Source organism: Alternaria novae-zelandiae, assembly GCF_023758075.1.
Source record: "Alternaria novae-zelandiae strain BMP 2774 chromosome Unknown scaffold_9, whole genome shotgun sequence".
Classification (NCBI taxonomy): Eukaryota; Fungi; Ascomycota; class Dothideomycetes; order Pleosporales; family Pleosporaceae; genus Alternaria; species Alternaria novae-zelandiae.
Genome location: NW_026056969.1, coordinates 1366919 through 1382795, shown reverse-complemented (window position 1 = coordinate 1382795; position 15877 = coordinate 1366919). Strand labels below are relative to the sequence as shown.

At 54.1% G+C, this 15877-nt stretch overlaps 6 protein-coding genes across 6 annotated transcripts; 1 reads left to right on the top strand and 5 right to left on the bottom strand.

Moving 5' to 3' along the window:
• Window positions 1-544: 544 nt before the first annotated feature.
• On the bottom strand, window positions 545-4002 carry J4E88_005359 (uncharacterized protein; the record flags this gene model as incomplete). Its single annotated transcript, XM_049398999.1, has 2 exons — window positions 545-3537; window positions 3603-4002. The coding sequence occupies 2 exons, from the start codon at window positions 4000-4002 to the stop codon at window positions 545-547; spliced, it is 3393 nt and encodes a 1130-aa protein (XP_049255679.1).
• A 543-nt stretch (window positions 4003-4545) lies between these two features.
• Window positions 4546-7330, bottom strand: J4E88_005358 (uncharacterized protein; the record flags this gene model as incomplete). Its single annotated transcript, XM_049398998.1, has 3 exons — window positions 4546-4658; window positions 4697-6947; window positions 7004-7330. The coding sequence occupies 3 exons, from the start codon at window positions 7328-7330 to the stop codon at window positions 4546-4548; spliced, it is 2691 nt and encodes an 896-aa protein (XP_049255678.1).
• A 493-nt stretch (window positions 7331-7823) lies between these two features.
• Window positions 7824-8468, bottom strand: J4E88_005357 (uncharacterized protein; the record flags this gene model as incomplete). The annotated part of the gene is made up of 3 exons (XM_049398997.1): window positions 7824-7889; window positions 7942-8042; window positions 8096-8468. The coding sequence occupies 3 exons, from the start codon at window positions 8466-8468 to the stop codon at window positions 7824-7826; spliced, it is 540 nt and encodes a 179-aa protein (XP_049255677.1).
• A 767-nt stretch (window positions 8469-9235) lies between these two features.
• On the bottom strand, window positions 9236-10371 carry PPH1 (Serine/threonine-protein phosphatase PP2A catalytic subunit; the record flags this gene model as incomplete). The annotated part of the gene is made up of 5 exons (XM_049398996.1): window positions 9236-9312; window positions 9362-9895; window positions 9946-10051; window positions 10101-10142; window positions 10210-10371. 5 exons carry the CDS (start codon window positions 10369-10371, stop codon window positions 9236-9238), a joined length of 921 nt encoding a protein of 306 aa, XP_049255676.1.
• Window positions 10372-10911: 540 nt separating this feature from the next.
• J4E88_005355 (uncharacterized protein) lies at window positions 10912-13317 on the top strand (the record flags this gene model as incomplete). The annotated part of the gene is made up of 2 exons (XM_049398995.1): window positions 10912-10917; window positions 11008-13317. The coding sequence occupies 2 exons, from the start codon at window positions 10912-10914 to the stop codon at window positions 13315-13317; spliced, it is 2316 nt and encodes a 771-aa protein (XP_049255675.1).
• A 625-nt stretch (window positions 13318-13942) lies between these two features.
• Window positions 13943-15099, bottom strand: J4E88_005354 (uncharacterized protein; the record flags this gene model as incomplete). Its single annotated transcript, XM_049398994.1, has 3 exons — window positions 13943-14727; window positions 14783-14929; window positions 14982-15099. 3 exons carry the CDS (start codon window positions 15097-15099, stop codon window positions 13943-13945), a joined length of 1050 nt encoding a protein of 349 aa, XP_049255674.1.
• Window positions 15100-15877: the final 778 nt, after the last annotated feature.

Genomic DNA, 15877 nt, shown 5'->3' with positions numbered 1-15877 from the left:
TCGCCAGGCACTCTCTCTACTGCAGGTTGGCGTCGAATTTGAGATTATATCGCGCGTTTCCAACTCTTTTGAACAAATTTATCCGACACTACTCTATACTTGCTGTTGTCTGAGACAGGAACACAACCTGGTTGGAGCCTGGAAGTGTCAGGGGTCTGGGCGGTAAGGCCTCCAAGCTAACCGCATTAAGTGCCAGCCATGAAGAACCGGTCAAGTGCCAATAAGTCCAGTCGTACCGATCATGAGCGGATGTCAAAATAGATGTAGATTTGAATTTCGACATCGAAAGCAACAAGCTATTAGAGGTGGCCTATGACTAAGCTCTCATCTTGCGCAAGGTACAAGAAGCTCCTGCCCTCCCGATACAGAAACCCGACCGGGAAGATCAGGGTGCAACGGTACATCCGAGCCAATACTGACTATCGGTGTACAGTACGAAGAATCGAACAAACGTGATAATCCAAATGTATTAAGCGTGAGACCGCTGAGAAGAAAGGTGAATAGCAAAGACGCCCAAGACAAGCTGAACAGCCAGCCAACCAAATTACCACATTCTCCCTTTACCCTTACTGCCAGCTGCTGGACTGAGCGGTGGAAAAGCATCCTCAGCATCCTTTCGACTCTGCTCTTCAGCAAGACTCAGTTGCATAGCAAATTCCAAATCTGACATCTCGCTCTCGTTACTTGAACTAGCAGCGGCCTTACCCTTCCTGGGCGTACTCTTTTGGGAGCGGGATGGCGGAGACTTTTTGCTCTTGGCGTACTTGATCGGAATCTCGAACGCAGAAGGAGGTGTGGAAACGGGTTCATAGCTGCCAGCTCCGGAGCTATCGTTGAGAGATAGACGGATGGCTTCGGCGATGTCGGCATCCAGTTCGTCGTCGTCCTTGGTATCAGGCGATGAAGGTTGGCCCTGGACGCTCGCCTCTGGCGTTACAGGCTCACTCTTAGGGGCACTGCTCTCGCGCTCGATGCGGCGTAGTTCGTCTGCCTCGGCAGCCTCTTGCGAAAGCATTGCAGCGTATGCTAGAGCCTCCTCTTCGCTTAGTAGCTCCGTGCCAAAACGGCCTGCCAAACGCTCGGCCTGCTTGTGACGCTCTTGTCTATCGCGCTCCAACTCGAACTGTTCGTTGGCAATGTAGTTCTTCAGGTTGACTCTGCCTGTACCGGCGAAGCGCTCTGTGGTGTTGTTACTTCCACGCTCGGCTCTTCGTAGCCTGCGTTTACTGCTCCTATACTGATCGGCTGCTGATGAGCTGTAACTCCAGAATCGAAGCTGATTGCCAAGAGATACTGCACCACGCAAGACGGTCGGATCAGGATCCAGACATACGGCACCAGCAGCAAACATGTTGATGCCGACTCCTTGAACGGAAGCTTGGGCCTGCACAAGCTGTCTACGAGCACGCGACGCATGTCGGGAGTGAAGTGTTGTTATGGGCGACATGCTCGAAGCCAGTGGATCCCATGCCTGTACCAAGCCGTCGTTTCCGCCTGCTACGAGATAGAGTGAGGTGACAGCCACACAGGATATCTCTGGCGAGTCGGTGTATATGATACGAACAGGCTCGATGTCGTTTGTGTACTCCGACGAGCGCGACGTAGGCGCCCGGACATCCCAAAGCAGCACCACGCCAGACTTGGTACCAGCGGCGAGGAACCTTGCGCGCTGTCCAGGAATGTCAGAGGGAGAGGCCGGCTGGCTTGCAACCGACATCGGGGAAGAGTAAGGCGAGGATGCAGTCGAGGCAGTCGAGAAACCAAGCGCAGGGTCCTCAAACAAGGTCAAAGTGGCAAAGGTAGAGACGTCCAAAGCAGTTGTAGTGACCTGAGTGCTCTTGAACCCGCCGAATGTAAGCTTTGAGCACCTCCATTCTTCGAACAGAGCGGCCCGTTCTGGTGAACTTGTGCTCGAGATGTATGAAGAGCTGCGACCACGAAGAGGCTTTGTAGGATCCGCGCCAGGACCGCCGAATAAAGATGTAGCTTGCGCAGGCTGAGGCGTGAAAATGCGACTTGAGATATTCGTACTCTTGTCCTTTTCGTCAATCTTACATCGGGTGAAGCGTTTAGCATCAGCGATGTCTCCCTCCTCAAGCCCGCATTCGAAGACCACTACGGATTCCCCAGCATGATTTCCATCGTCTCCAGCAAAGTCAACCTCGAGCGTTCGTCGCATATCCCATCCAAGGCATGCTTTTCGGAAATGTTTTGGCTGCTTGCGAAGATATTCTTGGATCTCCCTTGTTTCGGCGATGATCTGATCCTTGCTTAGGCACATGCCATCCCATGAGGTTCGTGGCGAATAACTACCGTCGACATCGGCATCGCTGTAGGGATCAGGCCTCGCAGTACGTCGACTGGGCTCCACCAAGTTCCAGTAGACGGTGCGGCCAGTGAGCCAACCCAGATACTCGGAGTAGTGCTCAATGTCGCCTTTCGTAGCCTGGCTGCGAGTTGGAAATTTGGTGAGGTAGAAGATCTCGCCAAGTGCATTCAGAGCGACCGCCCAAATGCGGTTCTGAGCATAACGCTTGGTTGAGTATTGTTCGTCGACGGCGATGGCGATGATAGGTACTCCCGGGCTGAGAACCCAGCGCGCAGTCAGCTCCCCACGCTGTACACGGGACGAGCGAAGACCATCTGTACCGATGCTACAGGCACTGACGACGCCAGCTGCGGATCCCATCATCATGCCTATCAAGCCATCCGAAAGGGTCGGGATCGTGTTTGACTTGGCGATCCAGACGCTGCAGATAGCACCGCCGTCGATGCCTAGCTTTGGTATACCAACTTCAGGCATAGCAAAGTCGGTGGGTTCAGCTATGAATCGACCACGCATCTCCTCAAGGGAGCGGTAATAACACGAGCCCTCTGGACAGCCCTGGCCATAGATCATACCGTATGGCTGCGATATGTCCATAACGTTGGGTCGCCCGACGACCTCTCCTGAGCCCAGACCCCACTCTGCGGTACCCGGAAAGCGTTCTGAGAATTGGCCATAGAAGTGAGGGTCGCTCTGTCCCCAAGGATCCACTTTGCCAGTCATCGGATCGCTGCTGGTCACCATGCCGATATCGTCTGCACCATGGATGAAGCGCGGCATCTTCTTGTTCAAACCGGTTCCGAACGTGGCCTGCAAGTGGTTGATGATAGTATACGTTTTTGCATCGTAGGTAATCATTGGGGTGATGGTCTGCATCTGAGATGCGCGGGACGGTGTCGCAGGTACCTGTACAGGCTTGCCCCTGACCAAAGACCGCAATAGTCTCGTGCGTAGAATGTACTCGCTTCTCCACGATGCCAGCGCAGTGAGCCTGGTGAAGCGTCTCTTCTCTGATCGCACGACTGAGCCACTGCCCTCAAGGGCTGAACGAAAGGCGGCATCTTCGAGTGAGTGTGGGCCAGGGAAGTAGCGACCGAATGCCACCTGCCAGGCGTGTGGGGTAGTGACTACATCATGAAAGCGGCGAGAGACAAGGGATACGGCGGCGAGGTCGTTCGGTGACAGGTGGGCGATAGCATGGATCAGAACCTCTACGCAACGTCAGCTCTTGTTCATGCATTCATGTCCCGCCCGTTCTCGAGGCGTTTGTACACACCATTAGGAAGGTTCGCGATAGGAGAGCTCTTATCGCTGGGCTTCTTGTTGCTTTTGACGATCTCGAAGAGGGGTCCATCAGCAGGCTTTCGCGGTGAAGACTTCAGCGCATTCTCGTATTCGGTGATCCTGTCCCTCGGGGGTGGCGAGGGAGACGCGACGCGCTTCAGTCCATCTGTTTCCACGGTCCCGACTGCAGTGTCGGCCTCTGAACGCGTCGCATCGCGTGCGAACCCGCGGGGTTGTGGCCCAGACTCTCCCCGCAGCTCACCCGAGTGAGGCTGCAGAGAGACCTGGAAGTCAAAGCTGCGGCGCTGTCCATGCTGGGAGGTGGTGGCGGTGTCGAAAGAGGTTTGCTGGTACGAAACGTTTTGTGATGCGTTGATGGGCTCTGGCTGCATAAAATTTTGGGTCTGGTTCTTGGGTGAGGGCAGTCGACCGAGCTCGTTGGAAATGCTCAGTCAGAGGATGTAGGCGTGGGCGAAAATTGGGTAGTTTGGTAACGTTGGAGTGGAAGGGAGTTCGGGGGGTGCAGTTGATGACTCGGTTTGCGTTGCCAAGTCGGCGGTGATCGATATGACGATCGCCACTTAGGAAGCTACGAACGTGGGGGGAACAAATGATACTAACAGTTTGCAGCAGTGGGCCGACTATCACATGGCGTGTGGAAACGTCACCACTACCTAGGTACGGCCTAAGTACCTGAATGTAGCCGGTCTCGTTCCGATAAGTTCCGAAGCAACAGGTGCCTTGCCGTCCACATCAGTGTCAAAGTGAAAGTTGGCGATATCCTATGGTAATATGGATTCCTATGAAGTAGATTTTCGATCGATTCCTGTATAATGTGCTATCATGTACAGGATCATGCAAACAAATGTTCAACGCCAGCCCTATGCAGACCCCTAGATTCTCAAGGCACGAAAAGACGCGAGTATGCAGCCACATTAGTCCTGCAACACACACACGCCGTATAGTTCTTCGAAGCCAACCCCACCCGACAGTCGTCGCACAGGCTCAAGCACCCACATGGCCACACCAGTACTGTCCTTGGCGACATCTGGCAAACTACACATTGCGGTCCTTCTGAGCCCATACCTTCTGCACCTGAGTCCCAGCTTCCAGCTGTACTTGCGCCTTGTGGGGCGGTTGCGCTCCGACGACTGAGAATAAGATCTTCCAGAAGTTGCTCTTCTTCTTCGGGCGACATGTTGACGCCGCCGCTCATCTTATAGCGTGATGTTGTGAGGATCTTCGCCTCTTCGCGCTCAAGAGCTTTGCGGTACTGCGAGCGAGTCATGATGTTGGAGCTCTGGAGGTGGCGAGACAGCAGCCTGGCTTCTTCACGATCCTCACTAGATTTCGGATCCAGGAGTTGAGAGAGTCTCGAAAAGTCCATTGCGTCGTCAGGGATGGGTGTTGCTTCCCGACTTCTCTGGTATGTTGCACGCGTAGGTGTTCTTTGACCGTCGTCCATGTCTGACCACTCATCGTTGTCTGTTGTGGTAGCAAATGACACTACACTAGTCGTGTCATCATCTTGCGAGTCAACATAGTCTCTGGTGTTGTCAACGTCATTCCATAGACTACCGTTGCGCCACCAGGAATACAGGTAGTCGTCAAGACTTTCTTCAGAATCTTCCCCATTGGGCCCCGAATAGAACCCACTCTGTCGGAGCCTCTCCTTCGCAAAGACTTCAACGTCAAAATTCCGGTCCTGGCGAATTCGAGACCGATCATCTGTGGTAAGCCATGACTCTCTTGCCAACGCTTGATCTGGGTGTCGCGGAGCATACATCTTTTCAGCGTGATCAGCGTGGAACCCAACAGCGCGTTGTAGCCATCTTGGTCGATAGCTGATCGAAATTTTAGTCAACGCCCAGTCCGTGATCCTTGCGAGACTAAGTATAATCAACTTTGATATACGGAAGAAGAACTGATAGGTCTGCAAGTAGCGACTACGTTGTTGAATCGCAGGATCATTCTGTCCAATGGCTGGTTCAGTGGATGCCTGTACTCCTCGCGTTTTACGTTCTTTTGCATAACCTGACAGTGATGTATCCGTTCTGACATCGTTGAGTTCGTCAACTACCTCGATGCCTTGCGCGAATGTGTCGTTCCTGAGCTCGGACGGGATGTCGGTGATCATCTCTCGTGTTCTTCTTCGCCGAGCGAGCAGTTCCTGCAGTCTCTGCTTTTCGAGCCAGGTCATTGGGTGCACATTGACCTTAGTTCCTTCGTTGAGAAACACGGCTTCACTGGCGGATGTCAAAATGACGTAGCCTACCTTGAGTATAGTTGTATAGAAGTCTTCGTGCCAATTAATAGTCAAAGGCGTTATCGAGGACAGATGAATGTTGGCATGGAGATTGCCGTAAGCGGATGCAAATCTCTCTCGCAGAGACAAGTTGTTGGCGTGTCCTGCAGGTGGAGATAGTACGGTGATGATGAAGGCCAGCAGGTAGATTAGTGCGCATATCGCGATGCCCACAAGTATCAGCAAGTGCGGGATGAATCCAATGATGCATACAGTAGGAAATCTCAAGATCCCCACATAGTGGTCTGGATCAGTGACCATGGTTGCCAGACGAACACAGCTCCATGCGAAAGCTGACATGTAGGCAAGTCCGCAGATTGTTGTCGTGACGAGTCGCCATCTAGAGCGCACTCCGGCGATTGCTAACAAGTTGCTCATGAAGTGGCTGAAACTAGAGATGAGAGAAATCAACAGGACTTCCGGTGGTACATTGGCGATCTTGGAGAGCTTCGACCTAGGAATCGTGAAGGATGTGCCATCTGGAGTGAAGACAGACTTCGGTTTGAAGAAGCGAACGGAATCGACCGCTAACGGCTTCGTAACGACAGCCTCAGCCTCTGCAAATGCGAGCGAATGTTCGAAGATGGTCATTCCGACTTCCTGAATCGGGCGTCTTCCTTGTAGAGCGCAGGCCAAGGTATCAACGAACTGGCCAAATCCAAGTGTCACGAACATGGGCCATAGAAGCGATAGCGATCCAGAAGGCCGCGTGGTCGCCGGGCCGATGGGCAACATATTCGCAGCTCGACATGAGCTCTCTGTAGTCTCCCAGAAGAGTATCTTTGACGTGACCTGCCATAGACAGCCGCCTTCGCCGCCGAAGTCTGTGTCCAGCTGCCTACCATCCGCTCCGTACTGCATCTCTGACCAATCCGGGGAGGTCTGACAGCGTATCGCCCGTAGAGTGTTCTGCGTCTGATAGAGGAAGAGGATCAAGGGCATGATGTAGAGGGCGAAACGAAGGTAGAGGCGGTCGAAGGAAAGTGGAACGCGGCTGTTGGCGTAGAAGTGGGTTCTATTCAGCACGATTGCCTGCGATATCATATCAGCAAAAGGTAGTAGTCGTAGTCGTGGGAGCAGATGCTCACCAGGGCGAATGTTGCGACGGCCCATTTGGAAGTAATGTAGCTGAACCAGGCGGCTACGTTCCTCAAAGCTTGCCACACGGTCATATCGCCCTCGGTCGAAATCGCAGAAGCCGCTGCAGCGATGGATTCCTGCACAAATCCCGAGCCTGTAGTCGTCATGGTGCTGTTTGTCATGTTGGCTGTAGGTTCCGCGATAACGCTTCCACCCGAGCGCATCATGTCGCCGAGAGAACTGGCCTTGGAGAAGAGGCGCGGTAATGCCATGAGCAAGTCTGCTGGCGACGGCAAGAAGGAAGTCGCGTTGGCAGACGCGCCTGGCGTCTCCATTGCGGCGGTTGCGGATATCCGAGGATGGGTCGGCAGGCAGAACTACTCGAAGTGTTGATTAAATCCAGTAATTATTGAAGCAGATACATAACGACTGTGAAGACAGATGCAGTTCACAGCGATAGTTGGGTCAAGCGTCTTGAGCTTGCGCGACGATGTAAGGGTGCTGTGGACTTGGTGCGGAAGTCGACCGTGGAATCCTTGGAATGACGCGACTTCCGAGCCGTCGGGCTGCAGCTGCATAGGTAAACCTCCGAGGTATACTGACGTGCGCCACACCCCAATGGTACACGATTTTACAGATGATCACGACTGCTATTCAACAAATGCACAAGTGTCATAATGCCATGACGGATGTCTGCGATGTGCCTACGTCGTTGAACCAGGCATACTTGAGTAGTCGGATGATGCATTTCCACGTCCGCTGTGTTTCAACGCCCATGATGCTAGGGTATGGTACAATCATATGTATACACTCCACCGCAGTATCCATCTATGCCGTCTTGGGCTTCTTCGTTCCGTACTTTGACCGTGAGGTGATTCTGCTACCGACACCACCCTGCAGAGTGTTAGCCATGTCTTCCCATGATATTTGTGCTCATGGGACTTACCAGATCCAGTGCTCCTCGAACCAAATGGTACTTCACACCAGGGCAATCTTGCGCTCGTCCGCCTCGTACCATGACAACTGAATGCTGTTGTACATTGTGACCTGCGTACTGGTCAGTCTCCCCGTAGCTTACCACTCCCATGTGTTTGCCATACCTTCTCCTGGAATATACGCCGTGATAACCTTGCCCGTACTCAGTCTGACCCTCGCAATCTTTCGCTCGCCCGAGTTGGGTTTCTTCGGCTTCGTCGTTCCTACTTTCAGACACACGCCCTTCAGCTCCGGCCTATCCTTCAATTGTGGCGATCGCAGTTTACGCGCCTTCCGCGCTATCCTTCCCTGTCGCAGGACTTGTATCAATGTGCATTTGTGTGCGCGCGACGACGGTGTTGGGCGGGCTGCGAAGGCTGGGGTACTGTTCTGGAAAGCGGAGGCGGCGATTGATGGCCGTGTTGATCGCGCCGGAGCGAAAGCAACTGCGGAGAGGATCGAGGGTCGCGCAAGACGTCGGAAGAGTGTGAGAGGCATTATGGGCGGGCGCTGTGGTGTGGCTCGAGATGTTGGTTCTGGACAAAAGTTCGAGATGCAAGATGGTGGCTGACTCAGCTGGGATGGTTCGTTGCAGGCCGCCTGCCCAGCGGTACAGACTGCGCACCATCAGAGAATGACATTTTCTGTTGACTTAATGCATGTGCAGTGCTGATGATAACAAGTCAACGTGACATAATACTGTGCATCTCTAAGAAGACAGCATCCGGGTCACCATTCAATACAGCACGTATTTTGTTACTACCCAAGGTATAGCGATGGAATGAGGATATAGATCGCGTGTCAAAGATCAATGCCCATGCGCGGGAGTGCATTACAAATAACAAACATATTCACCAAAGCACATATAGGGAGCTCTACAGCCAACTCTCTACCATTATCAGTCTCGCACTAGCTACATCACCACCTATTGCAACATTCCCACGTGTCTCTAGTACGGCTTCTTGGGCCTTGTAGACGATGAGAGCCTCATTACAAGCGAGCACGTCGTTGGCACGCGTCTCCCGTCACTTTTCATGACGGCTCGGGTGACCAGGAATGCAATCGTACATAGTGTATTCAGTGATGACTTCCAAATGTAACGCTGTGCTGAGATAGCGGTGGGAGCCAAGAGGAAGAGTTCGCTTAGAGGAAGTAATCCGGGGTCCTTCGCGACACCATAGGCTCGCCTGCGCGTGGGCAAGGGTCGAATTGCAAGCTGGGACGTGTGTCAGATATTGAACATATCATATGGAGAGGGAAGGAACTTACAAGGTATACTTTAGATGCTCGTCGATCTCCATGATAGCGGCCTGGTTACCGCATCTGTAGCAGTAGTTCGGTGCTGTACGAGGTCAGTGGGATCATCGGCAATGGAAAATTGAACAATATACCCGAGAATATGGTAACGACATTCCTGTCCTGCGACCAATTATACCCCTCCATGACTAGCTGATGAGCACGTGCCACCAATGTCAAGCCGTTGTTGTGGTTGAAGGCCTCCGAGATGTCTTGACCGAAGGTGTATCCTGCACCACGGGGTGAGATTCCCCAGCCGCACCTGTCGTCTGGGTCGGACCAGAGCAGGTCGCACATTGGTCCTTCGTGAGGCACCTCCTGTATGCGGTCGAGCGCCCTGATGTTGTCAAGGGTGTCGATGCTAGGCGAGAGACCACCGTGCAGACAGAAGATCTGGTTGTCGATCAGGGCGGTGAGCGGCAGGTAGTCGAATAGGTCTGTGAAGTATTTCCAGACGTTGGCATTGCCGTACTTGCGGAGACATTCGTCGTAAAAGCCGTAGACTTGGGTGATCTGGCGGGACTCGTGGTTGCCACGGAGAATGGTGATGCGCTGGGGGTATCGAATCTTGAGTGCGACTAGGAGGGTGACGGTCTCGACGGAGAAGTAGCCTCTGTCGACATAGTCGCCTGTGCACGTCAGTCAGTATGAGCGGGCAGGGTTGAGGCAGGCAACGCACCCATGAAGAGGTAGTTGGTGTCCGGGTTGGGACCACCGATCTTGAACAACTCCATCAAGTCGTGGAACTGGCCGTGTATATCACCGCAGACAGTGACGGGGCATTTCTATGCGACGGTGAGCAGATGTCGCAGGCGCGGCAAAAAGGGTACGTACCACTGGCTGTACATTGGACTCGTCCTGAAGTACCTCGCGGGCCTGTAACACGATGCTTGTCAGAAAAGGCATCCCCGATGACATTGCGCGCCAGGCGGGTGTCGCATACCTTGTCGCATAGTCTCTGCACGTCGCTCTCGGCCAGCTGCTTGCAGCTCATCAGACTCTCAATCCAGCCGTCCAGCGTGGGGATTGTGGTCGGCTCAGTCGTGGGGGCAGACGACAGCTGCATAGGCTCTGGCATCTTGACGTCCTCCATATTGGTATCCATGGTTGCGGGGCGGCGGGATCGATGTAGGTGGGGGGTCGATCGGTTGTTGTGATGTAGAGCTGCTGTCGAGGGGTTCTTGCCCTTTCAAACTCGACCAATGACGTGCAGCAGACACGAGTAGAGGCGGTGGGCGGTAGCGACTTGCAATCCGGAGGGCGTTGGAGTCGGAGGCTATGTGTGGCGTGCAAGGCGATATCGACGGCGGCAGCAGGATCTATGACAGGATATGGGGAGAAGCAGGACCACGCACTGCAGGCACATACTACCTTGGAAGCAGGCCGTAATGGTGGATTGTTTCTCCGCGCCGGGTACCAAGAGCCTCAGGCAATTTAGCGCGAACCGTTAGCCGCGGGTCTGTGCGCGGCCGCTACTGCGGGCAGCTTTGTGCAGCAGCCGCGACCCTCGTCCCTTCTCCACTCTACACCACTTCCACCACATTGTTGTCACTACTGCCCATCGCACCCACCACCGCGACAAGCAATACCAACAATGTCTAACAAGCGCGCTTATAGCGCCTACCTCTCCAGCGCGTCTGCGGATATGCTAGTCGCTGCCAATGGCTTCGGCGCTCCCCAACTGCAGGTAAGTAGTCGTCGCTGCCTATACTGACGCGACGCGAGCTGACAACAACGGCAGGCGCAGCAACACACCCCTTCCTCAATATCACATCTGCGTATCCCAGGCGGATGGCCACAAGATCACATCATTGCCGCCGAGGAAGTCATACCTCCGCGCGCTTCTCTCTTCACTACGCTCGGCAAGTGGGCTGCGACCGTGAGCGTTGCCAACCTGCTCTCACTCCCCGCACGCCTTGCAAACCGCTATCTCCGCCGCGAGACTATCAAGGCGATCCCCATCATCTCCGCCACCGGCTCCAACAAGAAGCGCTTCATCTCCGCAGGTCTGGCAGACGAGGAATGCGCGACACCGTCGCCTTCAGTGCGCGCGCGCGCGAACCAGGCGCGTCGCGAACACCAAAGGCAGGCGCGCGCGTCAGAGCTAAGCCCCAACCGATTCCGCGTTCCGCCAATTCAATATACGTCATCAGCACATACACAAGAATTCGAGGAAATCGTGCCTGGAGCATACAATAGAGATGTATCTCTCGACGAGGGCGGCAACGTCAGCCTGGAAGACGACGAGGACCTTGAGGTCAGTGTAGACTTCTCTTTCGAGGATGTCTTCACTTCAACCCCGCCGCGCGACCCCCAGACCGGCTCTCCCATGACAATATTCTGGAACAGCCCTCAGGTCGCCTCACCCGCGGTTGCCTCGCCCGCAAGCCCGGTCTTGTCATCCCCACTATACCACTATGACCCGCCTGCCTACGACAATGCCAACCCGGCCTGGATCTCTGAGCTCCGCAATGCTTCAACTGCCCATGCCTCTTCAGGTCTTACGTCACCGTCGGCGCAAGGACTGTCCTCATCGCAAGCATCCGCAAGCCCAGCCCCCAATGGCAAGCGCACTTCCAACCTGCCTACGGTCACACCTCTGCGACGTCAATTGGTCAAGGCACAGATGTACAGGGAACGCAAGCGCATCGCAAGCCTCAATGCCGCGCTCGAGTCTACGGAGGAAGGTTTCGCCGATACCGAGCAGGCTAAGAACAGTTTCGCCGAGTCATTCAACCAGAACCCCTTCCACTCCACGAATGCTTGGCCATCAGCATCTCCATCACAACCAAAGACTGAAACCGAAGCTGCCGTCCCCGACTTCGAGTACGCCAACGACTTGTCCTTTCTCCCTGAGGTCACTGAAACCTCTGAAGTCGAATACGCCAACGACTTATCATTCCTCGTTGATGCGCCGTCTCCGCCGCGAGTGAAGGGAGTGCGATGGGAAAAGGATGCTAAATGCAAGCCCTTCTACGTCGACACGAAAGTCAGCGAGATGCTCGACTCCACGCTAGAGACGATTACTTCAAGTCCGATCAGGGAATACCACAATGTGTTCCAGAACAACGATGGCGGCGCATCAAATGCCAGCCAGGCATCATCATCTTCTCGCTCGTCAGCAGACAGCAGCCCGCAGATAACCCTTTTTGATTCTCCTGCGCAAAATGGCGGCTGGCGCGGTGTCTCCGTTGACGCTTTCGACGCACCCGATGAATCGCTCCTGGAGTGCGAGTTCTCGCTGGAGCTCCTCGAAGACCTTCAGCGGGAAATGCAGAGGAAGCTTGCCTTGGCACCGCCTCCCCCACCGCCACAGAAGCCACTCATCGCGCCGCTCACTCCCGAGGAAGAAGCTGCACTGCAAGACGCCGCAGCCAAGACCAAATACGGCCGCAAGCCAGATTCGTTCGTCATTGAAGACAAGCTATACGCTCGAGACTTTGCGACTCTGTTGCCTCGCGTCTTCAACGGTGATCCCAGGGCATGGTTGAACGACAGCATCGTCAACGAGTATCTTTCTATTCTCATCGCTGCAAAGAAGAAGGAAATGGGCTTCGCTCACCAGCGCAACGGTCCTGCACCGCCCCTTCACGCCTTTTCGTCATTTTGGTACCAGACTGCCGATACTTCTCGCTGGACCAACAGGTTCCAGCTGAAAGGCAAGCAGTACCTCGACGCCGACCTCCTCCTCTATCCCATCTGCGACAGAGGTCACTGGCGTCTGCTCGCGGTTTATCCCCGGGAACGCACTATTGAGTACTTTGACTCTATGGGTCTTGACGGACAAACATACATCGACAAGCTCGTCAAATACCTCGAGCAGGAGCTCGGTGAACACTGGGTTCCTTCGGAGTGGAATAAAGAGACTGGCCAGAGGAGTGAGCAACAGAAGAACGGAAGCGATTGCGGTGTCTTCACTCTCCTGAACGCTTTGACCCTCATCCGCGGCGACGCTCCCACTCGTGTTCTTTCTACCGACGGCATGGACGATGCACGCAAGCGTATCGCAACCACTCTGCTGGCCGGCCATCCTACCACCGAGCTGGAATGAGTACAACTCTTCCATTCTTCATTCGAACACACGGATTCTCTTTTCGCATTGTTTTTGGCGCACAGCATGGAGTTCAGTCGCTTACGAGGTTTTTCACGACGGTTACATTACGACCCTGATACCCCATGATACCCCCCACCGCCCATAGAGGCTTGAGTTTTTGCATATCTGGAGTTTGGTTTTTTTGGTACCCTGGTAGTTGTCCAGAGGTCTGTTTGGCGAGCAGTTTGTTCTTGTTTGTACCTTTGTAGTTACCTCGGGGTCTTTTTTTTGCGGAGCACGTGGTACGCTCGTCTGTTCATACAGCGAGAGGCTCAGTTTCTTTTCTTGCGGAGCACGTGGTACGCTCGTCTGTTTATACAGCGAGAGGCTCAATTTCTTTTCTTAGCAGGGCACGTGGTACGCTCGTCTGGTCAGCCAGCGAGAGGCTCTTGTATTTGTTTCCTTTCTTGTAGCTAGTTCTTTACTCTTGTCTTAGTCCTCCTGGTTTGAGACCTTGACTCACCCCTTCGGGGGTTCGAGTTGGTCTCTCCGGGGGGACGGGCAGGAGAGGCACATTTTTGTTATAGCATAGCGTAGCGTTTGCAGTAAATTAGACTGTACTATATACTCTGTGTCGCATACTCTATGATGCAACCTTGACAGTGAGCTTACCAAAGTGCTTCTGGTCCCACATGTACTGGTAGGCGTCCTTGAGATCCTTGAGCTCAAACACCTTCTCGTCAACAATTGGGTGCAGGTCATTGGCCTCAATCGCCTTGCACATATCCTCCATCTGCAGTCTTGAACCGACCAACACACCACGCACAGTGCAGATGTTGTTAAGGCAGTCGAGGAACGTAGGCTGGTCCTTTCCGCCGCCGCCAATGAAACCGATAATGGAGATGACGCCGTCGATGGCGATGGCCTTGAGAGACTGCGCCATCGTGGTCGGGCCGCCAACCTCGACAACGTGCTGTACACCAGCGCCGTTGGGAGTAAGCTTCGCTGCTTCCTCACCCCAGTTGGTCGTCTCCTTGTAGTTGATGACGTGGTCGGCACCATACTTCTTCAAGAGGTCGGCCTTTTGTGCGGAACTGGTTGTCGCAATGACGCGGGCGCCAGCTGCCTTTGCGAATTGCAGAGCGAAGATGGATACACCACCGGTACCTTGTGTGAGGACTGTGTCACCAGGCTTGAGAGCGCGTGACTCCAGACCGTATAGGGCGTTCCAAGCTGTGAGGGCGGCGCATGAGAGGGTAGAGGCCTCGAGCATGTTCAGGTTGGAGGGGGCCGCAACGAGACCAGCTTCGTCGAAAACGCCGTACTCTCGCAGAGTACCGTCGATGGCGCCTCCGAGACCGGTGCCGATAGATTGTGCGTCTAGGGAGCCGGCGATGTGACCTTGGTTGAAGAGGGTGACTACCTTGTCTGGGTGATGTTAGAAGGCTGTATGCATCGTTTCGGTGTGTGTAGGGATACGAACCTCCAGGCTTGAAGCGTGTGACGCGCTTGCCGACCGATTCTACAGTGCCGGCGCCATCCGATCCAGGTACAGTGTTGTCCTTCATCGGGAAGGGGTATTTGCCCATGGGAATGATAAGGTCGCGGTAGTTCAATGATGCGGCGTGGACTGTCCATTGGTCAGTATTATTGCTGGAGGCTGTTCGATGAGCTCTACGCACCCTTGACGAGAACGTCCTTGTCGCCTATCTCAGGTACCTTGGCCTGCTCATTGAAGTTGAGAGAATCAAAGCCATTCTGGCCTTGAACGGTCCATGCCTTTGTCGTTGATGGTGCCATGTTGTAGTTGATTATGTGTGTGAGTATTTGCTATGAGGAATTCGAAGGAGCTACAAAAGACCTTTGAACCTTTATGACGTCTCTAACATGACGGTGCCTGCTCCTTATGTACTGCATGTGCATGTGGGGTCGTCGAAGGTCCGAATAGTGACGCAAGAATAACAAGAGCTAGCCCGCGTTCACGTCACAGCTTGTAGCTCCCCTGTAACTGCGGCTATCATGGATCATTAGCTTCCTGAACTGTTGGCGATCAGTCTGGCCGCACGGAGAAGACCCAATGGCGGGTTTATCGCCATAATCTCCAAGGCGAACTGCCGGTCTGAAAGACGAGTTTGTCAGGATGGCTGACCGATGCTCTGCTTGCCTTGCCGGGAATTGCTCGGATTTTCGGTAAACGTGCAGTTTAGAGGCTGGGGCTGCGCGCAACATGGCAGATGTCGGCAAAGGTCGCTGGAACCGCATTTGTAAGCTCCTTGTAGGCGGAGTGGGTCCGATGGAGAAACGCGAGGATGTCGCGTGGCTTCGCGCCTACTCATGCCCCGCACCGTCTTCTACTGCCTTCTACCAAGGGATTCGTCTTTCTGAGGCACCCCACTATACTACCTTCGGAAAGATGATAGGCGATATAGGCTGTAACATCGAACGCGGTAGACGTCTCTTGCGTAGCTTCCTTTTGTCATACTTACAAGTTGTAAGAGCGAGCACCTCCGCACGCGCGACCTGGTAACGCCAACCTAGGAAGAAACTGAACACCCTAGAGTCTACGTCAACGTTGGAT